The following is a 25,027-nucleotide window of genomic DNA, read 5'->3' as shown; positions in this document are numbered from 1 at the left end:
AGCACAAGAAACTCACAATTTAATGAACTTCTTTCATATATCATTCCATTTCAATGTATTTTAAAGAGTTGGATTTATGCTGCGTTCAAGACAACTCGGAAGTCGGGAAAAAAACGAGCTCTGAGTTGTAAAAAAATGAATTGAACGGCGTCGAACTCAGAAATTACAGGTCGGAAACTCAGGTATCATATCAGAGCTCCGACTTTCCGACTTGACGTCACGACAACATCAAAACATGGCAGCCCTCGTCTTAAACGGTTAGAATTTAGACATTTGAAGTTATTTGTTGAGGTTTGAGTGCATATTTTTGTGTATTATTGCAGTAGCCTATATGAAATACGTTTATATTAAGCTGTGATTGTTGTATGGTGTGAAATTGTGTTTCCTCGTATGTGACGGAAATAATGTTTAACTGTTATCAAGGCTGTAACGTCTCATCTGCGGCGTCTCCTCTCCTCCAAATTAAACATCATTTACTGCTGCATTTATTTTTCGTATTCAGCGATGAGCCACAATAATACGCCAAACTTCCTTCAGGTATCCATGTTTTTTTTTCTTCCAAGTTCCTGCAGCGTGAACACAATGATGTCGGAAGTCGGAAATTTCCGAATTCCGACCTCCGAGTTGTTATAAACGCAGCAGCCGACTCTCATTATATTCTTTTAGGATAAAACAAACACTGATGCTTTTCCACAAAAGAAAATCTACATAATTATAATTATCAGCACATAAATCATCATCTGACATAGAAAACAAACCTTTAGATTTCATATTTTTATAATAAATTATTGACAAAAACATGTTGAGAAGCAGCACGGTGAGACCTGAGAGCTGTGCACACACAGACAATAAATTAAAAAAAGACAATTAACTCCCCTTTTCTCCTGTTTAATCACTAGGCTGCGTCGCCTAGCAACACAACCTAACTAAAAGGTCAAAAAGCTGCTGCACAGACGACAGGAGGAAAGTCTTATGTATATGTAAATATATATATTGAAAATGACTCCAGGGGGGAAGTCTTTTTGAAAAGACACAGTAAGAAATAGTGAAAAGACACGCTGTCTTTTTCAAAATTCAAATTCAGCTGCGTCGGGCTCCAGTCGAGGTGCAGAAAGACGATCGAGAGGAAAAGGAGGAAACCTGAGCTGGAAACTTGTGTCATTTCCTAAAAAAAAATCATTTTTAATGCTCCTGACTTGAGTCTAAATCCGAAGTGTACATGATTATACACAGAGGTTGATGAGTCTACCTGCTCTCCCTCAGCAGGTTCAGGATGTCGTCTCTGAAAGTGTCTCTGTTCTTCTCCAGCATCCCCCTCACGTCGTACACCACCTGCAACCGGCCACAAGGGGGCGTCACATGCCAACAAACACAGCAGCATCTGGACCTTTATACACATATATATACACACACACACACACACACACACACATAGATATATAGTGTAGATATAACAGTAGAGACAGGACAGGACTCACCTCTCCTGCATAGTGCTTGACTCCAAAGCAGTGCACAGCAACACGTGGTTTCACATAGAACGAGTTTTTCTGCAGAGAGACAAATGGTTTCACTTGTTATGACGTTATTGTTATTTTCTCCACATGTTGTTGAAAGAAAATAAAAACACTAGCATGGTTCTCTGAGTAAAGAGCTGAGGCTTTTAACCGTTTCCACGTCTCTGGTTTGTTGCAATCAACAGTGATTTATTTGATCATAATCCTCCTTTAACGAGGCTGTAAAGCTTCGTTAAAGTGCTACAGAGAAATATTTATTAGAATATTTACAAGTGCCCGTATTTATTCACATTATTAAACGTTTCTACTTCCAGTGACGTCAGGGTTTAAACCAAGTCAGGCTGTTAGCGGAAGACGCTAAAACAACTGCAAAATACAAACTGTGATTAAAATAGTGATGGTTAATATGATAAAGGTAGATGTTTGTGTTAAAGCTCCTTCAGAATAAAAGTAGATGTTTGTGTTAAAGCTCCTTCAGAATAAAGGTAGATGTTTGTGTTAAAGCTCCATACAGTATAAAGGTAGATGTTTGTATTAAAGCTCCATACAGTATAAAGGTAGATGTTTGTATTAAAGCTCCATACAGTATAAAGGTAGATGTTTGTGTTAAAGCTCCATACAGTATAAAGGTAGATGTTTGTGTTAAAGCTCCATACAGTATAAAGGTAGATGTTTGTGTTAAAGCTCCTTACAGTATAAAGGTAGATGTTTGTGTTAAAGCTCCATACAGTATAAAGGTAGATGTTTGTGTTAAAGCTCCATACAGTATAAAGGTAGATGTTTGTGTTAAAGCTCCATACAGTATAAAGGTAGATGTCCATGTGTAGTGTGATTATAAAGCAGCTCTAGGTTCTATATTAATACTGTGAAAGTATCAAAGCCTCAGTCCACAGAGAAATGCACACAGCCTGTATTCAGAAACTGAGCCTTAAAACCAGCCGTCAGGACTTCCTGTCACTTTGTGATGTCACAACAAAGCCCCGCCCCCTCACCAACTGGACCCACCATCAAACAACTTTGCAGGATTTGGTTTCTCTGAGTGTTTTATTCTGAAATCTGCCCTGTTTTTTCTTTTTATTGGACCACTTAAGAAAACAGTCAGCCAATCAGAAGAGAGAGGCTCCTCCTCCTCTCTTCTGATTGGCCGCCACCTGAACGTACCGAGTGCTGACTGTGGAGTTTCTCCAGTAAGGTGCCGTCTGTGGCTTTGGGGAAGTGACTCTCCTCGTTCATCAGTGCCAGGAGACCCAGTTTCTATGGAAACAGGAGGACACCACCATCATCATCATCATCATCATCATCATCATTATAATCAATCATCATCATGTTGCTCGTTATCGTTTCTGCTCTAATTAGTCTTGACTCTCTCATTATCCAGTATTCATGTGATCAATGCTTTTCTATCTCCTTATGTGACATCTTAAAGGGATAGTATCATTTTTTTAAAGTCCAAATAAAAACTGTGTTTTTCCTGCACTTTGAGGGGCTGGAAAAAAATATATTATAGCGAACAATGGAACTGTGCATTTTTTTTCACGTAAAACCTCTTTTAGGCCGTGAAAATAGGCCGTTTCTTTGGGTCTGTTCACAACACTGTATGTTGTAAATCTCTGGGCAGGGCTATTATGGGCTGGCGTTGCTAACGGGAGGAGTGCAGAGAGTCTTCTACTGCAATTAAAGTACTTAGGGGCTATTTGTAGATCATACAACCCCACTTTAAAAAAAATGCTACTATCCCTTTAATTAATTTTATGTGCAGCATCACTCTTCCTCCTCCTCCTCCTCTTCCTCCTCTGGACGTTTCCTGGTCCACTCACCTTCTCGATCAGGTCCAGACACTCTCCGTTGTCCATCCAGTTGATGTCGACCCAGACCAGCCCCTCCCTGCAGGAAGCAACAACAACAAGTTCAACGTGACGTAGACGGAGACACAAACGGTAACTGAGGATTCACTTAGATGATCAAAAAGACTCGGAGCCTCCGAGCTAACGACGACGTCATCAGTGTTTGACAAACAAACATCAGGTAACCATCTGGTCAAAGTGTAATTATTAAAAAAAAGAAAGAAAAACAAAGACGGCGGATATGAGATGATGTTTGTATATGTGAAATCACAGAACTTGGCAGGTCAAAGTCTGAGCTCTGAGTTTCCATGAGAACATCGTTCAAGTTGCAACTCTGTGTCTTTGTGTCAAGTGTAAATGTTCAGAGTCTCGTGTGAAACATGAAGGACATTACATCTTTTCTTTCATCATTTAATTTGACTGTCAATCATTAAAAAAGTAATAATCTGCCTCCACATTAAAGCTGTGCTCACTCTACATGTTGTAACTGGTGACATGCTGCCAAATTGCTAAAGTTTTGCTAATTTTACAGCTAATGGCTAAGTTCTTCTTCTTATCTGCTCTAAATCAGTTGTTATCAGAGGCTGTGAATTGATTTTCTGCTCATGTCCTCGACTATATTGAATATCAGTCATTTCTGTAAAATAGCATGAGTATACGTTTGGTTCTGTGGCCCAAGTCCGGCCTGAGTCTGGCCCATGACTATCAGATGCTACTTGCACATCTCAATCAATCAATCAAATTGTATTTATATAGCACCTTTCAAAGCAAATAAATGCCGTTCAAAGTGCTTTACATTTTGATTGAAAAAGTATAAGAGGTGAAACAAGAAGAATGACATGGAGACTAATGCACGAAGATTAAAAACAACAATAAAATATAGCAATAGTAAAAAATAACAACTTTTAATAACGCTAAAATTTAATAAAATAGAATAAAATGAAGGATAGAAATATAGGACAAAATGTAAAAACACTCAAAAGAAAGATAACAATAAGAGAGAAGAAAGTAATAAATAGAAGAATGTAAAACTGTAAAATAGAATAAAATAACTATGAGACTAGAACATAAAAGCCAGATTAAAGAGATGGGTTTTTTGCCGACGTTTGAAAGTGTCAATGTTTTTAACTTCTCTCAGAGATTCCTGCACACACACACACACAGAAAACCTTCAGCCTGTCTGTCAATAACTCTCCAGATGTGGGAGGGCAGAGGGTGATCTTAGTATTTGTATTATTAAAACTCATTTTAAAAAATATTTTCAGGTAGAGTTTGACTCATGTCATGTGCAGCATGTAAAACTAACTAGTGCTGACATTATTTAATCCCACGGAGCAGATTTTTTTGTTTTTTTCTACTTGTACCAGAACCAGATTTTCAGATCTCGTCGTCATTTTCCCAGTTTCCCTCCTCCTCCCTGCCCCCAGGTGACGACGGAGCGACGCTGTGGCGTGTCTGTGGCTGAGTGACGATGATGATGATGACGATGACGAGTGTGACAGTGATGAAAACCTCCTCCACCTACTTGTTGTACTCGAGCTGCTCCAGGGAGAAAATGTGCTTGTTGAAATATTCCTGAAGCTTCTCGTTTGCATAGTTGATGTTGAACTGCTCGAAGCGGTTGACCTGAGGACGACGTCACACACACACAGACACACAAAGAGAGGAGTTAATGAGCTGGAAAACAGTTCAGAGGAGAGTTTCCTACTGATTAACGATGAAAAACCTGATTAAAATACTGAGAGGAGCAGAAACAGGAGCTCGTAGTGATGTGAGAGCATTGAATTAACTTTATTGTCCCCGTCAGGTTTTGGTTCACGTATTATTTGCACTATGTAAATGGAAATCTCATGTACAAAGGGTATAGGCATAATAAGCTGTTGCTTCAGCCTACACCTTTTGGTTGCATCATGTATTACTGACAAATCTATGCATTTTGTCAGTCTCTTCTTTTTTTAATCGACCAAATGACTAAACTAAACTAAACTAAACTAAACTAAACTAAACTAAATGAAATGAAATGAAATGAAATGAAATGAAATGAAATTAAACTAAACTAAACTAAACTAAATGAAATGAAACTAAACTAAACTAAACTAAACTAAATGAAATGAAATGAAATGAAATTAAACTAAACTAAACTAAATGAAATGAAACTAAACTAAACTTCACTACACTACACTACACTACACTACACTACACTACACTACACTACACTACACTAAACTACAATACACTAAACTAAACTACAATAAACTAAACTACACTACACTACACTAAACTAAACTTAATTAAACTAAACTAAACTAAACTACAATAAACTAAACTACAATAAACTAAATTAAAGTAAACTAAAGTAAACTAAACTATACTACACTAAACTAAACTAAACTACACTAAACTAAACTAAACTACACTAAACTAAACTAAACTACACTAAACTAAATTAAAGTAAACTAAAGTAAACTAAACTAAACTAAACTTAATTAAACTAAACTAAACTAAACTAAACTACAATAAACTACACTAAACTAAACAACTACACTAAACTACAATAAACTAAACTACAATAAACTACACTAAACTAAACTAAACTTAACTTAACTTAAACTAAACTAAATTAAACTGAACTAAACTAAACTAAACTGAATTAAACTGAACTAAATTAAACCAAATTAAACTACACTACACGAAACTAAACGACACTAAACTACAATAAACTAAACTACACTAAACTGAATTAAACTGAACTAAACTAAACTACACTACACAAAACTAAACGACACTACAGTACACTAAACTACAATAAACTAAACTAAACTAAACATCGCGTGTTCACATGCGGTGGTGCGTTCAAACACACCTCGAAGTTCTCGAAGCCGAAGATGTCCAGGATGCTGATGGACTTGAAGTCTTCTCTGCCGCGGATGCGCTCGTTGAGTTTGCGGATGATCCAGTTGAAACACTGGGAGTAAAGTGCCATGGCCATGGAGTCTCTGGAGTCCACCGCCTGCACACACACACACACACACACACACACACACACACACTGTGTTCAACAACAACAACAACAACAACAACAACTGTGTGTCTGTGGTTGTGTACTGTATGTGGTGAGTGGTGAGGTGACCGACCTGCTCCACCGTCAGCGGCGTGGAGATCTCCTCGCCCCGGAGGATCATGGAGCGGTGGGTCAGCACCTCGGCCAGCTGCTCCGAGTTCAGCCCCAGCAGCTCGGCCGTGCGGCTCAGAGCTGCACACAGACACACAAACCTTCAGTCACAACCTCGACTCAAAGAGGAAAGGCATCTTTATTTATACAGCATTTCATACCAAGGGGCTTCACATAAAGACAAGATATTTAACAGTCAGAACTGGAAACGGGGGAAAAAACAGCATAAAAACATACAATTTAAATTTTTTTTAAATAAAACCCAGAATAGTAAAGATTGTAAACGTTAAACATACATTTAAAAGCAAGAAAAAAATAATATAAAATACAAACTAGTCACGGAAGCGTATTGCATTCACTTGAATAAAAATAAAAAAATCCGGTTTTTCTGAGTTTTGGTCTGTTTTTCGAGGTAATTTTTTCTGTTTTTCTGAGTAATTTTTATTCCTGTTTTTCTGACTAATCTTAATCTCTAATGTTTTTCGTCTATTCCTCGTTTATTATATACAGTCTATCGGACTACTCCTTCCCTGCTACATTGAGCAACAGGTTTACAATAGAAGGATAAAGTCTAAAACACAACAGGAGTATCATACCCGGCCTGTGTGTAACTAATCACATGCCTTAGTTGACCCGGTACGGTATAGAAAGTTGAAGACGGGGCATATGTGCGGAGCAGGAGTCACCATAGATGGGAGTCTTGCAGATTGGATGTTCTCGCGAGATTTCGAAGTATCTCAGAGAAAAAAGATTAGTGAGAAAAACAGAAAAAATAACCTCGAAAAACAGACCAAAAAATAAATTACTCAGAAAAACCGGATTTTTTTTTTTTTAATTCAAGTGAATGCAATACGCTTCCGTATAAAAGAGAACAAAGAGTTTAAATCTTCTTCTTCTTCTTGTGTCTGACTCCAGTTCCAACAGGAAGTGAACGGCTGATCACCTCTCTGATAATCAATAACTGCTGTTAGCACCTTCCTTAGGCCTGACCTTTGACCTCTCATCGCTCTGCTGATGAGCTGACCTCCTCGTGAGGTCAAACATTTGGAGGGAAACTTACAGAACTTCCATGCAGATGTTTGTTCCTCTAAACTTTTGAAAGATTTGTTCTGATTAAATCGTTGAAATGTAAAATAACAAATAATGATTCATTAATTGAGTTTTAATTGGGAGGAGTGAAGGGTTAAAGGTTCAACTGTTAAAGTTTCAAAACCCATTTGTTCATTTGGGACAGATAAAATGAAGATGAAGTCACTCTCTCTGTTTTTTTAAACCAAAACATCACACTTGAAAATGTTGAAAAAAGCTTTTGCATGACTAAACATCATCATCATTTTTTTTGTTTTACATTTATAATTAGATGTTGGTGGTGATGGATCCATCTCTGGAGTCCCTTTTTTTTAACCAATATATAATTTTTTATTTTTACACTGATAATCACATTAATTTCTGCTTTTAAAAAATGAAAAATCAACTTGTCTCCATAGGAAGAGGTTTGTTCCTGACAGTCGTTCTTCACACGACCACTAGAGGTCCTTGTCAGGTCAGTATGCATCTCCATCTCACACCTTTTTACAGATTCTTGCAGCTGCTTCCCCACTATCTATCTAACCCTTTTCCTCAGTTCTGCTTGTTGAATGCCCATACCTGCCGCTGCTGGCCTCGGCCACTTTCTGTGACATGTTGTTGCTACTAATTACTGGAACTAACTCTGTCTTTTGGTGTTTCTGTTTCTGTGTTCTGTGTGATAACCTTGTTCTTTTTATGCTCTCTCAACTTTAGGCTCTCTAAAGGATCCTGTAATATTTGTAAAAATCTTGGCTATTAACTCTTTTTATGTTCTTGTTCTTGCTGCCTATTTGCTATTGTCCTTTAACCAATCTTTTCTCCTTTACAGCCCTCTTGCCCCTTCCCCTCAAGAAGCCTATGCCTCTTGTCAGGCCATCATTGTAAATAAGAACTTGTTCTCAATTGATTCCGCCTGGTTAAATAAAGGTTAAATAAATAAAAAATGGAGGAGGAAAAGGAGGAGGAGTAGAGATGATGAAGGAGAGGACGAGGATGTGGAGGTGAAACCATCCCACCTGACTTGGAGGACACCTGAGCTCCTCCGGCCGTCATGAACTCGATGTTCCCCGTGTGCAGGACGCCGGCCAGGAGGCGCAGGATCTCCCCGATGTTCTCCTCCGTGAACTGCATCGTTCGCATGGCATTCTGGGTAAAACAGAGTTGGATTAGTGAAGTTTAGAAGTAACTGAGGATGTGAGATGAGATGAGTGAGTGAGCGTGTGTGGTGTTCCTCTACCAGAACGTCGTGGAAGGTTCCCTGGTCGTTGATGGTCTTGTCGCTGACGCAGCTGGACTGTTTCAGGTAGTGGTAGTGGTCTGGCTGCGTCAACGCAAACGCCTCTGCACACACACACACACACACACACACACACGGTCACATGATGGGCTTGATCCAGTCTTTACCTTTGATGTAAAAGTGTGTTTGATTGCTGCAGTCCAGTCTTGATGTAAAAGTGAGGCCTGTATCTTAAAGGGATAGTTCTAGTTCACCCAAAATTGAAAGATTTCATTATCTACTCCCCCTCATGTGGACTAAGAGCTGGGAGAAGTTTCAGAGTCCTCCGTGGCTTCTCTGAGTTACAGGGGGTCTCGGCGTAGCAGTGCATGTGTATGTAATGTCCGTCTTGTATTGAAGCCCCGAAATGCGAAATTGTCCCGAAAAAAATTAAATAAGTCTATATTTCAAGCTTGTTTTGTAGCGGAAGCTTCTCGAAGCTCCTCTTCCCGGTTCGTCAAATTTGGACGAACTGGGAAGAGGACAGACCCCGGTTCGTCCAAATTTGACGGACGAATTTCGCATTTCGGGGCTTCAATACAAGATGGACATTACATACGAGCAGCATGGAGGTATCTGGATGTTTTTTGGTGTGTCTTTTTGTTACGAAGAAAGACAGTTGGTATCCATTTGCAACCGTTATATGGACATGCACTGCTACGCCGAGACCCCCTGTAACTCAGAGAAGCCACGGAGGACTCTGAAACTTCTCCCAGCCCTTAGTCCACATGAGGGGGAGGAGATAATGAGTGATGAAGTAAAGAATTTTGGGTGAACTATCCCTTTAAGTTCTAAGGATCGGTGCGGTCACCTTTCTGCTGAGTGTTGGTTCCGGCCAACAGGGCGTAGAAGATGTGGTAGTTCCTCTCGCCCGGGTTCTGACGCACCACTCGGTTCTGGAGAAGAAGAGAGAAGGGTTCAGTTTATTCAGGTTCCTGGTGGAAGAGAAGCTTCAAAATACAGCTTAATGCTTCATGTTGTTGTTTAGGTTGTAAAGTTTAATCAACGACCTTTACAGGTTTGACTGGAGGAGGAGGAGGAGGAGGAGGTGGAGGAAGAGGAAGAGGCGGAGAAAGAAGAGGAGGAAGAGGAAGAAGAAGAGGAGGAGGAAGAGGGAAGAGGCGGAGGAAGAAAAGGAGGAACAGGAGGAGGAGGAAGAAGAAGAGGAAGAGGAGGAGGCAGTGGAAGAAAGGGAGGAGGAGGAAGAAGAAGAGGAAGAGGAGGAGGCAGTGGAAGAAAGGGAGGAGGAGGAAGAGGAGGTAAAGGAGGTGGAGGAGGAAGCTGAGGAAGAAGGAGAAGAGGAAGGAGGAGAAGGAAGAAGAGAAGGAAGAAGAGGAGAAAGAGGAAGAAGAGGTGGAAGAGGCGGAGGAAGAAAAGGAGGAGCAGGAGGAGGAGGAAGAAGGAGGAGAAGGAAGAAGAGGAGGGAGAGTAGGAAGAGGAAGAAGAGGAGGAGGAAGAAGAGGAGGAAGAGGAAGAAGAGGAGGGAGGGGAGGAAGAGGAAGAAGAGGAGGAGGAGGAAGAAGAGGAGGAAGAGGAAGAAGAGGAGGAAGAGGAAGAAGAGGAGGGAGGGGAGGAAGAGGGAGAAGGAGGAGGAGGAGGAGGAAGAAGGAGGAGAAGGAAAAAGAGGAGGAGGAAGAAGGAGGAGGAGGAGGAAAAAGAGGAGGGAGAGTAGGAAGAGGAAGAAGAGGAGGAGGAAGAAGAGGAGGGAGGGGAGGAAGAGGGAGAAGGAGGAGGAGGAAGAAGGAGGAGAAGGAAGAAGAGGAGGGAGAGGAAGAGGAGAAGGAGGCGGTGGAAGAAAGGGAGGAGGAGTAGGAAGAACGGGAGGAAGAGGAGAAAGAGGAGGAGGACTCACCTTCTCTAAGAGGTCTGTGGTCAGAGAGTTGGTCAAGGTAGAAAACAGAGAAGAGAGACAACGAGTCTACAGTCGACTGAACCAGACGATTCAACTTTTCACTTTATCATCAAAACTCATGATGAAAATAAAGGGTTAATAATAATAAAGAAAGAGGATGGAGGCGACAGATCAGCTTCTGTCCTTTCACATTAAAACACAACAGAAAACACTAAGATGAGCTGAAGTGTTGTTGTTGCTAGGATACAGTCGACGATGCGGCCTCCCTGGATGTTTCCCTTCTGGCTGAAGTGCAGCTGGACGAACTTCCCGAAGCGACTGGAGTTGTTGTTGTAGACGGTCTGAGCGTTCCCGAAGGCCTCCATGATGGGACTGAGAGGGAGAGAGAGGAGGAGGAGAGGAGGCAGCTGGGTCAGGAGGAGGAGGACACACACACACACAGACACACACACACAGATAAAGATGAAGATGAGGATGAAGAGGAGGAGTCACCTGCTCTCCAGCAGCGCCTCCTCCACGTGCGACGTCCGGACTCTAGACGACAGCTCCAGGGAATGCTGGCTCATGGCCGACAGGAACTTCAGGATCAGTTTGGTGCTTTCTGTTTTTCCTGCTCCACTTTCTCCACTGAGAGAAAAAAACACACAAACACACAACAACACAAAACACAACTAATTAGAAGAGGAACGAAAACTCACAGAGTCTGAAGTGTCGCTGAGTCTGATTTCCTGAGCTTCTCTATCGAACTTTTTATTCTGCCATTTTTATTTTGACGCTGTGTGTGTGTGTGTTAAACTGGGTCAGGCGTGATCAGCTGCTGCAGGGTCATGAGAGCATCATGAATAATCTGACCACTAGGTGGCGACCGGACGCTGAGGAGCAGGAAATGAACTGGAGGTCTTAAACATCACATCTCAGGACCAACACGGTGGTAAACACACACACACACACACAAATATCTAAATGACAGAACTTCATCATTAAAGGGATAGTTCAACATTTTGGCAAATTGGCCCATTGTCATAATCCCTATAGTCATAGCAGTAGGTTTGTTACCTTTAATTGGTTTCCCTCATCAAACTCATCAAATACACAATCAAACAACTCCACAACGCTCTGGTGGACAAGTTGTGACCTGCACATTCACCACGCTATGAGATAATAACACAACGTTACCAGACAGAGTTGTTTTAGAGGGAAATTCATGCAAAACTGCTGATGCATGTTGCCTTCAGGGACAGTTTTTCAGCAAACAGTTTCTGAATTTCCCTCTAAAACAACTCTGTGTGGTAACGTTGTGTTATTATCTCATAGCGTGGTGAATGTGCAGGTCACAACTTGTCCACCAGAGCGTTGTGGAGTTGTTGGATTGTGTATTTGATGAGTTTGATGAGGGAAACCAAGAAATCCCATGAGCCTCCGTAGCGTAGCTCTGAGCAGCTCACGGCTCTGCTCCGCCGTTCTAAAAACAGCTTGCACCGACAATTAAAGGTAACGAACCTACTGCTATGACTATAGGGATTATGGCAATGGGCCAATCATCTGCATCATTCAAAGTTTTTAGGTTTTAAGCGTCTTCTGCACCAGAAACTGAAGGATAAATTTAAAGCAGCAGCTCCTCCTGTGATGTCACTGTGATGTCACTGTGATGTCACTCGTCACACCTCCTGACGTGTCATCACCACCGTCCTGCACACGTCTCTCTCTCTCTGTCTTTGTCATTTAGTCTTTAAACTGTCAGGGAACAACAAACAGGCTCGTCACTGTGTCCCACATCTGTCCAAATATGTGAAAATGTTGAAAATATAACGATGTAAAATCCAGAAAAAGCTGCATCTTTATCAGATTTACTGTCTCCATCATGTTTCCGTTTAAGGAATTTATCCCTCTAACTTTGTTAATGTTGTTTTGAACAGAAAAACAAAGCACTTGCATGTCTAAATGTTAACAATCGCAGAGTGTCTGAGGGTCATTGAACTCACCGCCGACTAAGGAATCAACAACAGAAACAAACCAGCGTGATGTGTCGAGGGAAAAACCCCCTCACACATGTGAACCTGGCAACCCACAGTCACACCGTGTGACGTTCAGGTTCACCACGTTAATCATCAACTCTCTCTCACACTCACTCACACCAACAGCAGCTGAAAGGAGCTTCAGATTAACAATGAGACCAGTTTCATTACATGTGACCATATTTCACTGTAGTGAAGACAGACCTGACCCTGAACGCATCACAGCAGGTTTTAATAAACGACCTCTAGTGATGAGACGTTTGATGCATTTACTGGTTTCAGTTTGTTTGTACGAGAATAAAGTCGTAAATTTGCGAGAATAAAGTCGTAAATTTACGAGAATAAAGTCGTACATTTCAAACGAGAAAAAACTCATAACATTACGAGAATAAAGTCATAAATTTACGACTTTATTCTCAAAGTTTGTGATTTTTTATTTGTCAATGTGGCCCTAATACTCTGTCATAGTTTGCTGCAAAAAAGACGACGAAAAAAAGAAGAAACAGTAGCCAAGCAGAGTGGAGCCAGAGGAATATTTTAAAAAAAAAACTAGTTTTTTTATGAGCGGTGTGTTCGAGGACACGTCCAGAGAATCAGACCTGGAGATGTTGAGTGTGAACTCTCAGCAGCAGCAGATGTGGACAGATGTTTGCAGCTTTTTAAACATCATCAACACAAACAGCTCGGTACAGGAAGTGGGTTTCATGCTGTAATGAGAGATTATTTATTCTCATTATTGATCATTCATCTCCTAATTGGCCGTAGTCAGAGATGTTTAATTTATTGCTGATTAGGAATCGGCTCCAGATCCACTGTTCTCACTCAGTGTGGAACTCTGTTAAACCTGAAAGAGCCTGTTAAATGAGACCTGGCAGAGGGCCAACTCACTCAAACCACACACACACACACACACACACACACTCAGCTGAACAGCCTTTGTCCTAATCCTCGCCCCTCCACCGTCTTCAGCTCAGCGACTGAACGTGTCAGAGCTCTGGACCTCACCGGAGCTTTTGTGTCACAGACTCTGAAACTGAGACGAGGACAGAAACGTGCCTGGTGTCGTCTCCAAGTCTGAGAGTAAACTGATGTTAACGGATATTAAAGGGATAGTTCAACATTTTGGCAAATTGGCCCATTGCTATAATCCCTATAGTCATAGCAGTAGGTTTGTTACCTTTAATTGTCGGTGCAAGCTATTTTTAGAACGGCGGAGCAGAGCCGTGAGCTGCTCAGAGCTACGCTACGGAGGCTCATGGGATTTCTTGGTTTACCTCATCAAACTCATCAAATACACAATCCAACAACTCCACAACGCTCTGGTGGACAAGTTGTGACCTGCACATTCACCACGCTATGAGATAATAACACAACGTTACCACACAGAGTTGTTTTAGAGGGAAATTCAGAGACTGCTTGATGAAAAACTGTCCCTGAAGGCAACGTGCATCAGCGGTTTTGCATGAATTTCCCTCTAAAACAACTCTGTCTGGTAACGTTGTGTTATTATCTCATAGCGTGGTGAATGTGCAGGTCACAACTTGTCCACCAGAGCGTTGTGGAGTTGTTGGATTGTGCCAAAATGTTGAACTATCCCTTTAAACTCCTAGCTATTGAGCTATTGAGGAAACAACCTCATTTACAATATAGCCCAGACAAAACACAAAACATTTAAAACGCATAATGAGCATATCTGAAATACCAAAAAGTAAAAGTGACAAATAAATGATAAATTGAAAACAGAGACGTCAAAATGAAAAAAATTACCTTTAATTGTTGGTGCAAGCTATTTTTAGAACGGCGGAGCAGAGCCGTGAGCTGCTCAGAGCTACGCTACGGAGGCTCATTATGGGATTTCTTGGTTTCCCTCATCAAACTCATCAAATACACAATCCAACAACTCCAAAACGCTCTGGTGGACAAGTTGTGACCTGCACATTCACCACACTATGAGATAATAACACAACGTTACCAGACAGAGTTGTTTTAGAGAGAAATACAGAGACTGTTGATGAAAAACTGTCCCTGAAGGCAACGCAATCTGAGGGCCTCCACAAGCTTCGTTGCTTCGTTGGTGGTTCAGCAGCAGCAGAAAACTCAACAAGGGGAGCGAAGTGTGTGTGTGTGTGTGTGTGTGTGTGTTGGGTGTGTGTGTGTGTGTGTGTGTGTGTGTGTGTTGGGTGGAGGTCCTATTAAAATCATGTGGCTCAGCGCGGCCAGGTATCTGCATCAGTGAAAACGCAAAGTGGCGTTCATGAGCATTAATGAGCAGATGCCATTCGTTAGAGCCGACTCCTTCGTCCTCCTCCTCCTCCTCCTCCTCCTCCTCCTCTTCATCACCAGCTCCCGTTTCATTCGCCTCCGTCTGCCTGGATCTGATTACCCACAATCCTTAAATCCGACCAGAAAGCTTCCTGCCTCGCCTCGAAGTGCCAGCTTGCAATTTATAGCTCTTCGTCTTCGTCTTCCTCACACACACACACACACACACACACACACACACACACACACACACACACACACACACACACCATGAACAAGTGAAGGGGAGGGGGGGGGGGGGCATGTTACATGTTTTACGAGGGTCTGCTCTAAAATGGCTTTGGTGTTTTTAAGGGACCAACGGGGTGAAATAAAGCCTGTGTGTGTGTGTGTGTGTGTGTGTGTGTGTGTGTGTGTGTGTGTGTGTGTGCTCAGCAGCTGGGCAGGACTTTGACTCAGCGTTACAGCGATCTAACTTTAGAGCCTCAGACTCAGACGTCGGTCACAGCGACTCCTGTTTCACACACTTCTCTTTGTTTGAGCTGTAAAACAAAAAACTTTTCCCTCTCGTCTCAACACACTCAGCTTCACTTTCACCGCCGAGGCTGAAAACACTCGTCACGTTCATCACTTCACTCCTCACTGTCTCACATCAACAAGTCGATTCTGGAGACGATGTTGTTTCTTGTTCAACGTGTCGTGTTACAGCAAGAAAGAGAGACCAAACATCTGTCATCAGATCAGTTTGTCTTTGACTTCAAACCACAGTCATCAGACAAAGGTTCAGTGAATTATTATTATAATAAACTGATATATTATCATGATGATAAGATATTAGGGTTAGGGTTAGGTGTACATTTTTGCTTTTCTGCTCTCTGTAATCCTTCTATCTGGTCTGGTGTTGGAGTGAACCCAACCTCCACCATTTCTTCCCCAAGTACAAAGATAAGAATTAATTTACCTTATTAACCCCCAAAGGGAAATTCTAGCTTTTCTTAAAGGGACAACGAGGAGTTTTGGAGAAGCAAAGTGTTTTCACACTACATTTATGAGCCTCCGCGCACCGTAGAATTCTTCGACCGGCGCAAGACAGACTCATGTTTTCATTCATCAAGAATTAAAGTCAGAGGTTCGAAGACGATCACATACCGTCGTAGTTCCCACCATATTCGGCGGCGTTATTCTCATGACTCGCCACGAAACCGAAAGTAAAGAAACGTTGGTCGGCTCGACCAGCATCTCCACCACCACTAATAATAACAAAATAACGATAGAGACAAAACGATATATTTATTGAAAATGGAGCCATTAACAGGTGTGGGTAACGTAGATTCATCCACATTAACGTGAGACTTTTTTATTGTTGCAGAATTTTTCGTTCTGCCGCTGGAGAAACTCCTCGTTGTCCCTTTAAAATTCTGTATTTGTCCAAATCTCCAAGAAACATTTAGTTTCTTCATTAAACCACTGCAGATTATTTTTCTCCATAGTCGCTGCCTCCTCCTCCTCCTCCTCCTCCTCCTCCTTCCAGCTCGTCTTCGTCTTTGATCTCATACTTCACTTTATTATTTGTTTTTTGTCAGACTTTGACTCTAACTGGCACCTGGACTTATGATCAAAACTGTTAGAACCAACTAGTTTTTGGTTCCCTTGAGAATCGACTTTTCAGGTTCTGAACCTGTTTTTATTTTTTGGTCTGAACTGAATCACTGCTCAGTTCAAAGTTGGGTTCAGGAACCAGACCCAACACGGAGCGGAGTCGGTGTGAAACCCCCATCAGAGAGCGATGTGGACTACAGGTTGAGGTAGGAGAGGAGCGGTGCAGAGCAGCTGCAGCTGGACTTTTAGTGCCTTGCTCCAGGGCAACAACAATTAGCAGCTGATTAGCAGCTCAGACGCTGTAAAAGACTCAGAAACAGTAAAAGCAAAAGTTTCAACCTGACACTGTCACTGACGGGAAGCTGTGGGTCTGTTCCACCTGAGCTCTGACAGTCACAGTGCAGAGCTTACACACATGCATCACTGTGTTTTAGTCTTGTTGCTGGTTTAAGTGTTTTTTCTCCAAATAAAGACCCAGAATAATCCGTTTAAAGCCCTGCTCGGCTTCTTTGCAACATCTGAACCACGAAGCTCCAACGTGAAAAGATGCAGCGTTCAACCTCAAAATATCCTGAAGATGCAAATGATCCCAGTCAGAGGAGGACGGTGGAGTCAGACTCAGTGTGTGTGTGTGTCTTGGGAAGCTCAGTGTGTTATTTGCTCTATTTTAACAGACAGTGAAGCAGCAGGTTGTGTTTTAGCTGAGAGGTCAGCAGGCTGCGGTCGGAGGACAAACTACGCAAAGTAAATACGTGTTTTTCTTTTTTTTCCCCTCCAAATCACACAGTCTCTGAGTCTGAAGTCTGTGTCGGAGTGAGAAACACACAGGAGGTTGATGAATAAAACAATCATCTCTGAGACTGAAAGGAGAGTTTGGAGGCTGCAGCAGTGCAGCAGCTCTGAGGAGAATGTGCAGCTTTGTGCAGCTCTGAACAAAGTCGTCTCCTACGACAACATGATGTTTGTGTTGACGCCTCGCTGTGGGTCCTCCCACTGACAACATCCTGACACACAAACGCTGCTCTGTGTCTGGAGGAGAGCCACAACAGAGGCTCAGACCAGTATAGGACCAGAACGAGGCCAGAACAGGGCACTTTAAAGGGATAGTTCACCCAAAATTGAAATTTCACTAATTATCTACTCACCCTCATGTCGACTAAGAGCTGTGAGAATTTTCAGAGTCCTCTGTTCCTTCTCTGAGTTACGGGGGGGTCCGCGCAGCAGTATTTGTCCATATAATGGTTGTCAATGGATACCAACTTTTCTTCGTCCAAAAAGACACACCAAAAAACATCCAAATACCTCCATACTGCTCGTCTGTAATGTCCCTCTTGTATTGAAGCCCCGACATGAGAAATTGTTCCGAAAAAAAAATTAAATAAGTCTATATTTTAAGCTTGTTTTGTAGCGGAAGCTCCCAGTGTCTCGGTTCACTGCTCTTCCTGCAAATCTCGTGTGATTTGCACTGACCGGCGGAACAATTTCTCATGTCGGGGCTTCAATACAAGAGGGACATTACAGACGAGCACTATGAAGGTATTTGGATGTTTTTTGGTGTGTCTTTTTGGACGAAGAAAAGTGGTATCCATTCACAATCATTATATGGACAAATACTGCTGCGCGGACCCCCCCGTAACTCAGAGAAGGAACGGAGGACTCTGAAAATTCTCACAGCTCTTAGTCGACATGAGGGTGAGTAGATAATGAGTGAAATTTGAATTTTGGTTGAACTATCCCTTTAAGTACTTTACTTTAAGTCAGAGCTACGGGAACAGAGATGGACATAAACCAACAATCCTCATATGCTGTGTATAGTTAAATGTTAAAAGATCATTAGCAATTAAAAGAAAAAGCCACCGTTCACTTTCTGCTTCCTCCACAACCTCAAACCGCCTCGTGTTTAAAAAGCAACACATGTGTCTCATTACCCACGATGCCAACAACCCAGCAGGCCTGTAAAACCAGCGCCAGCTCATTCTCACTAAGCTGCAAAAACTTCTGCTTGAATCAGCGAGACCAGAGTCGCCGAGCGCAGCTGCAGCTCCCACGCCACTCCTGAACGCACGACGACCCACGTTCACCGTCCTCCTCTTACATCATCTGCTGCCATGACAACCACGTACCACCGGATACCTCGAAAAACCACGAACACAGCGGTTCCCACGGACTCAAACACAGCAGCTCGTCAGATAAACCTGGGGCCAAACTCTTTTCTTTTTTTTGTTTTCTTTTTGATAAAATATAAAAATAACTTTTATTTTTTCCGTGGGGAAGTGAACGTCTCAGCGTGTCTGAGGAATCAATGGAGCGACGGCGGATGTGAAAGTCGTCCAGCGAAAATCAAAGAGGAAGGATGTGAGAGGGGAAAGCAGGGGACAGAGGATGGAGATAGTAACAGAGCATACGTGTGTGTGTGTCTCTGTTTGTGTGTGTGTGTGTGTGTGTGTGTGTGTGTGTGTGTGTGTGTGTGTATGCGTGTGTGTGTGCTTGTCAGAAGTGCAGCCAACCTCCCCGGGGGAGTTGAAACTGGATCAAAGTGTTGGCCGACCGAGGGCAGAGAGCGACCCAACGAGACACACAACGGTTTATTCAAAACGGCCAATTAGAGCCCGAGACAGACGTGGATATCCTGACTCGGCACTGGCTGTTTTTAGTGACTCAGCAAAAGTCAGGAAACTCACACTGAGCTTGATTAAACTACAAAGACAAGAAGAAAAGAGAGAAACAAAACCAAACAAAGCCCACCTGATGAGCACACACTGGTTCTGCAGCCTCCTCCACAGAGAGCGGTAGCACTCGTTGGCCACGGCGAAGATGTGCGGAGAGATTTCCCCCAGGTGGTGTCGGCTGTACAGCTCCACGGCCGGACGCTCGTACAGGCCGGCCAGCGGCTGGTAGGGGTTGACCGCCGCCAGGATGGAGCCGATGTACGTCTGAGGAGGAGAAGAGAGACAAACATCAACTCATTAGTAGGTTACATAAATACAACAGGATGAGAGAGAATATCACAGTGATGTGATGACAACGTATAGGTTTTTAGCACGTGTTTCTAAAAACTAGGGGTGGGAGAAAAAATCGATTCACATAAATATCACGATATCTTTTTTGACGATTTTTAAATCGATTTTTTTTTTTCCAAAAATCGATTTTTTAATTATTTACTTTTTTTTTTTTTTTTTATATTGTGCAATGTGCATTTGTTAGCCTTTTTTACATACAGAGAGTACAGGTTTTGAAAAGGGTTTAAGTTCACTTTATAATGGAGTATGTTAATGTATAGGCTCCTACAGTATTTGTGTGCAGATAAATGTTAAAAATGCTAAAGACTAAAAATCGAGAGAATCTGCAATATCGTAGAATCGCAATTTAAATCGAATCGCCATCCAAAAAAAATCGTAGAAGAATCGAATCGGGAGAAAAGCATATCGTCCCGGCCCTACTAAAAACTGTTCTCAAATTATAGATTTATAATAATATTATTGCAAATGTAAACCCTTTTTTGCAACTGCAAATTAAAGGAAACTTTCACTGTCAGCATTTCATTCCTGCAAAATGTGATTCATCAAGCAACACACTGACATAGTCAGAGAACGTACGCATGAAGGAAAACTTCAATTCACTTTTGCAGTTCACATAACAAACGTTTAAGAAGTTGCATTAGATGCATTGATATGATATAAGAACACGGTACAAAGTGTTTTTTTGTTTTGTTTTGTTTTTTTTGCCCTGCATCTATTCAATAAGCAATGAGAAGGAGAGCGAGACATAAGGGAGAACCAGGTCTCTCAGAGTCTGCATCTAATCTAATTTACCAGACAATGACATAAAAAGTCATAAATCCCCCATTAGTCTCCCAGCACGGCGGTGGACAGTGAATGCAACACGCAACCTCAGTCAAACAGGAACCCTCCTCTTCCTTAATATATAAGAGAAATTAGATGTCACATTATAATATTGGTGTTTTATACGACTGACCCTGTATTGTATAACATTTGAAACCTTTGAGGACCACTTTGAATTTTTCATTTCACGGTATTTATGTATTATACTTGTTTTCCAAATCCATCATGCACCATTACTGTTTAATTTATTTATCTGTTTTGTTTTAACTTTATTTTCTATATGTAATGCTAATATGTAAGTGAGGTATACTATGTACTATATGTAAATATGAGCCCGTCAGCAACACAACGTTCAGCACATCTGACCTTTAGTTTTTTTCTGTTCACCACCACAATTAAACACCGACCAGCGACCCAAACCACAGGTCCTGCTGCAGAGCGGCCTCACGTTGCAGAGTTTCAGAGCAAAAACAAAGCAACATGCTGAAAGAAGAGGAGGAGGAGGAGGAGGAGGAGGAGGAGGAGGAGGAGGAGGAGTCCTGGCAGAGGCCGTGGTGGAGGCTGTGGTGGTGACTAATGAATAAATGGAGCTGGAAAAAGACGACACAGCAGCATAGTGAGAAAACAACCAGAGAGGTCGTAAAGGTCACGGCAGGAAAAACGTGACAGAGAAACTGATCAGAAACTATAGAACTAATCAAAACATGAGACGTTTCTCTACATTTTAAAGTCCAACACAAAAAACAACTTTTGCTGCTTCTTTTTTTACAAACATTCACCAAAGCCTGACAAACAGCAGCGGTGTCGAGTCCGGTGAGTTTTTTAAGAGCAGCAGTAAACAGGCTGAGAGGAGTTTTCCATCTCTCACGACTCGTTTATGTTCCAGACAAACAATGTTTGAAAGAGTTCAGAGAGAGAGAAAGTAAAGTTAACAACGGCTCAGACACAACAACTGCTTTTTTATCTTTTTATCTTATTGTTTTATTTATTTTTAACCTATATCTGTAGGAAATTCGCTCTTGGCATTTTTTATTATTTTAATTATTTGTTTTTATTTCATGCTTTTATATTTATTTCATGAATTGCAGCACTTTGTCGAGTCTCATTTGTTTATTGTTTTATGTATTTTAATGTCCTGTTCTGATTTTGATTGTTTGATTTTTGTTGCTTGTTTCGACTCTCGACTGCAAAACTAGTCACACACTACCCTTGGGTATCAATAAAGTAACCTGAACCTGTTTTTCTTATTATTAAAGGTCCCATATTATGAAAAACAGGTTTTTTCTGGTCTCTACATACATAAATTGGCCCTCCCTGAGCCTACCAACTCCTAGAATGAGGAAAGCAAACGGGTCCTGCATCGACTCTGCAGCCCACCGACTGGTAAAACGGTGCTAAAACAGGCTGTTCAGACTCAGCTCCTGTAGTGATGTCACGACGGGAGTGAGGCCGGCCCCTCAGCGCGATAAAACGCCTACCACGTCTATTTCTATGGCTGCAGTGCACAGCAAGAAACTCCTGAGCTAAATTGATGAAATACCGACCAATTTTAAGTCATAAAGTGGTAATAATCTTTGCCGTGTACAGTAACCATGTTACTTAAAGGTGCAGGCACAGAAACAGCTTGTTCTCAGTAGAGCTCATTTGAGCGACTTTTAGACAGCCGACATTCAGGACGACGGATCAGTTTGGGGCAATACATTTCGAATACAGTTTAGTTGGACGTCTGACAGCTGAGTGAAATTGAGTAAAAAGAGTATAATATGGGACCTTTAATATTATTCTGCAACTTTTTCAACGCCAAAGTTAAAAAATCGCACATTGGAGGGTGAGATGCATTAAAAGAAGAGCACGTCCACCTCCGCTCCATATAAATATTATATTTAAGTTGTGTTTATTGTTGTTGTTCTGCAGCTAGTGAACGTCTTCCTCCAGTTTCTCATGTTCGACTTTCTCCTCTAACTAAAACAAGCAGAGAAATTAAAAGCAGCAGCTTCAGTCAGAGCAAGTTTTCCAAACACTGTTTATCTTGGACGATGGAAAAGGAAGAAGAAAAGAAGAAAAAGAAGAGGAGGAGGAGGAGGGAAACAAAGAAAAAAAGGAAAGGAAAGAAAAGCTGAGCAGCTCTTGCTCTGCCCGAGGTGAAACCATGTTCAGCGCTCTGAAGTGGAGAGATTCAAATTACAGCCATAATAACCATAATTAGGTTAATGAGCATATACCTGAGCTCAGAGGGAACACACACACACACACACACACACACACACACGACTGATGTTCAGACGTTCAGCTCAGAAACTTTCAGTCCCATCAAGATGAAGAAAAGAACTCTGATTCTCTTATTGATCGTGTATTCTCCAGAGAACAGATGTTCAGTTTATCAATGATATAAATACATGTAAAACATCTGTTCACTACGCCAGATGTGTTGAATGTGCAGCAGTTTGATTGGAGGAATGATCATTGATGATTATTCTACTGCTGCAACAACTTTACACTGTGGATATGTAGATATTGTTCTGCCATTAATCTATTGATTCACTTCCTGAACTACAGGAATGATTCAGCCAATTATATTTAAGAATATATGAAAGAAAACACAATACCAGCTTAAAGGGATAGTAGCATTTTTTTTAAAGTGGGGTTGTATGATCTACAAATAGCCCCTAAGTACTTTAATTGCAGTAGAAGACTCTCTGCACTCCTCCCGTTAGCAACGCCAGCCCATAGCCCTGCCCAGAGATTTACAACATACATTGTTGTGAACAGACCCAAAGAAACGGCCTATTTTCACAGCCTAAAAGAGGTTTTACCTGAAAAAAAAAAAACACCGTTCCATTGTTCGCTATAACATAATTTTTTTCAATTAAAGTACTTAGGGGCTATTTGTAGATCATACAACCCCACTTTGAAAAAAAAGCTACTATCCCTTTAATGCTGAGCCTGATGTGTATGATACTACAGTATGTAAAGTACATTGGTAGATTATTATTAATATTATTATAACCTTTTTTTAAACTCGGAAATATATTGAGGAGTAACCTCATTTACAATATCGCCGAGACAAAACACAAAACATTTGAGGACAAGACATTATAAAAAATGTTTGAAGCATCCAAGCATATCCGAAATACGAAATACCGAAAAGTAAAAGTGACAAAGAGGAATTGAAAACAGGGAAGTCTAGTTAAAAACAAAGAGCAGTTGGAGGTGAAATAAGATGCAGTTATGGATTTAAACTGTCCTATTGATAGAAGTGTGGTAAGTTTGCAGGTGCACAGTAAGAAAAACTGGACTTTCCAAATTCAATGTTAACAGAAGGAACCTGCAGTGTGATGTTAGACACAAGGCTTCAGTCTGATGAGATTAATGCACAAGTCCAATAAACATGTCAGTATTTAGGTGTGTTACACCTTTAAATCAACAGTGTGTGTGTGTGTGTGTGTGTGTGTGTGTGTGTGTGTGTGTGTGTGTGTGTGTGTGTGTGTGTGCGTGTGTGTGTGTGTGTTAGGTCCTGGATCAACATCCTGTTTACACGACACAGACGCACAAACACAGAGTTACAGACGGACGACAAGTTGCTGATGAGGACGTTTGTTCAGGGACGGTGGCAGCGTCCTTATCACCTTATCACCTGCTGCCCCTCGCTGCCCATTAAACCCCTTATGCACACACTAATCTCACCCCCCTTCACACACACACACACACAGACACACACACACACCGGTCAGACAGCCCAGTGACTGACTGACCCACATTCAGCCGGTTGCATGCAAATAACATTTGAATGGCAGTTGAGGTGAAGAGTATTTACATGACAAGGACGAGCTGCCTGTGCAAATCAGCTACGAGTAGAGTGTGGGTGTGTGTGTGTGTGTGTTATAGTAATGTACAGTGGGTCATAAAGCACCACTGTGTGTGTGTGTGTGTGTTATCTGTGTAAGTGTAAACACAGCGAGGCTCCTCCTCCTCCTCCTGCTGCTGATGGAGTGTCATGTAAAGTTTAGGATTTTTACTTGACTCCTTGTTTACAGTGTGGGGGGGAAAGTCGACTGAAAACCTTTTACACCCGGTGACAGCTGGAAGAGAAACTGTACATCACTGCTCTGCTGCTGGAAAACACCTTAAAGGTCCTTAAAGATCCATAAAGGAAAATTTTAATATTTAAACCTAAAGACTTTCTCTGTGTTGCAGCTCTACAGTAGGTTCTTTAAAGCTCCATAGATGTTTGTGTTAAAGCTCCATACAGTATAAAGGTAGATGTTTGTATTAAAGCTCCATACAGTATAAAGGTAGATGTTTGTATTAAAGCTCCATACAGTATAAAGGTAGATGTCCATGTGTAGTGTGATTATAAAGCAGCTCTAGGTTCTATATTAATACTGTGAAAGTATCAAAGCCTCAGTCCACAGAGAAATGCACACAGCCTGTATTCAGAAACTGAGCCTTAAAACCAGCCGTCAGGACTTCCTGTCACTTTGTGATGTCACAACAAAGCCCCGTCCCCTCACCACCTGGACCCACCATCCAACAACTTTGCAGGATTTGGTTTCTCTGAATGTTTTATTCTGAAATCTGCATTT

General features: G+C 41.6%; 2 protein-coding genes across 3 annotated transcripts in view; both read right to left on the bottom strand.

Annotated features, from left to right (window-relative positions):
- The window catches only part of myo10 (myosin X), a 60,504-nt gene extending 50,694 nt beyond the window's left edge, over positions 1-9,810 (bottom strand). For both annotated transcript variants that reach the window (XR_015038090.1, XM_085805376.1), the window contains exons 1-10: positions 9,686-9,810; positions 8,836-8,939; positions 8,615-8,744; positions 6,493-6,611; positions 6,222-6,368; positions 4,884-4,984; positions 3,332-3,398; positions 2,676-2,768; positions 1,479-1,547; positions 1,250-1,332 (exon numbers count right to left, since the gene is read on the bottom strand). Coding sequence is in view for 1 of the 2 variants with exons in the window: in XM_085805376.1 (XP_085661502.1) it covers positions 1,250-1,332; positions 1,479-1,547; positions 2,676-2,768; positions 3,332-3,398; positions 4,884-4,984; positions 6,222-6,368; positions 6,493-6,611; positions 8,615-8,738 (803 nt within the window). In the remaining variant the exon portion in view is untranslated. The remainder of the gene's footprint in view (positions 1-1,249; positions 1,333-1,478; positions 1,548-2,675; positions 2,769-3,331; positions 3,399-4,883; positions 4,985-6,221; positions 6,369-6,492; positions 6,612-8,614; positions 8,745-8,835; positions 8,940-9,685) is intronic.
- Positions 9,666-25,027, bottom strand: part of LOC146969851 (unconventional myosin-X-like) — a 99,810-nt gene continuing 84,448 nt past the window's right edge. The window contains exons 4-8 of the mRNA XM_085804560.1: positions 19,348-19,535; positions 11,219-11,353; positions 10,974-11,098; positions 10,727-10,740; positions 9,666-9,770 (exon numbers count right to left, since the gene is read on the bottom strand). Of these exons, the coding sequence (XP_085660686.1) occupies positions 9,666-9,770; positions 10,727-10,740; positions 10,974-11,098; positions 11,219-11,353; positions 19,348-19,535 (567 nt within the window). The remainder of the gene's footprint in view (positions 9,771-10,726; positions 10,741-10,973; positions 11,099-11,218; positions 11,354-19,347; positions 19,536-25,027) is intronic.

Source organism: Trachurus japonicus, chromosome 17 (assembly GCF_045865225.1).
Source record: "Trachurus japonicus isolate A0001 chromosome 17, Traja_1.0".
In the NCBI taxonomy this organism is placed as follows: domain Eukaryota; kingdom Metazoa; phylum Chordata; class Actinopteri; order Carangiformes; family Carangidae; genus Trachurus; species Trachurus japonicus.
Note: the sequence above shows the minus strand (reverse complement) of the source record. Positions and strands in the feature narration are given on the sequence as shown.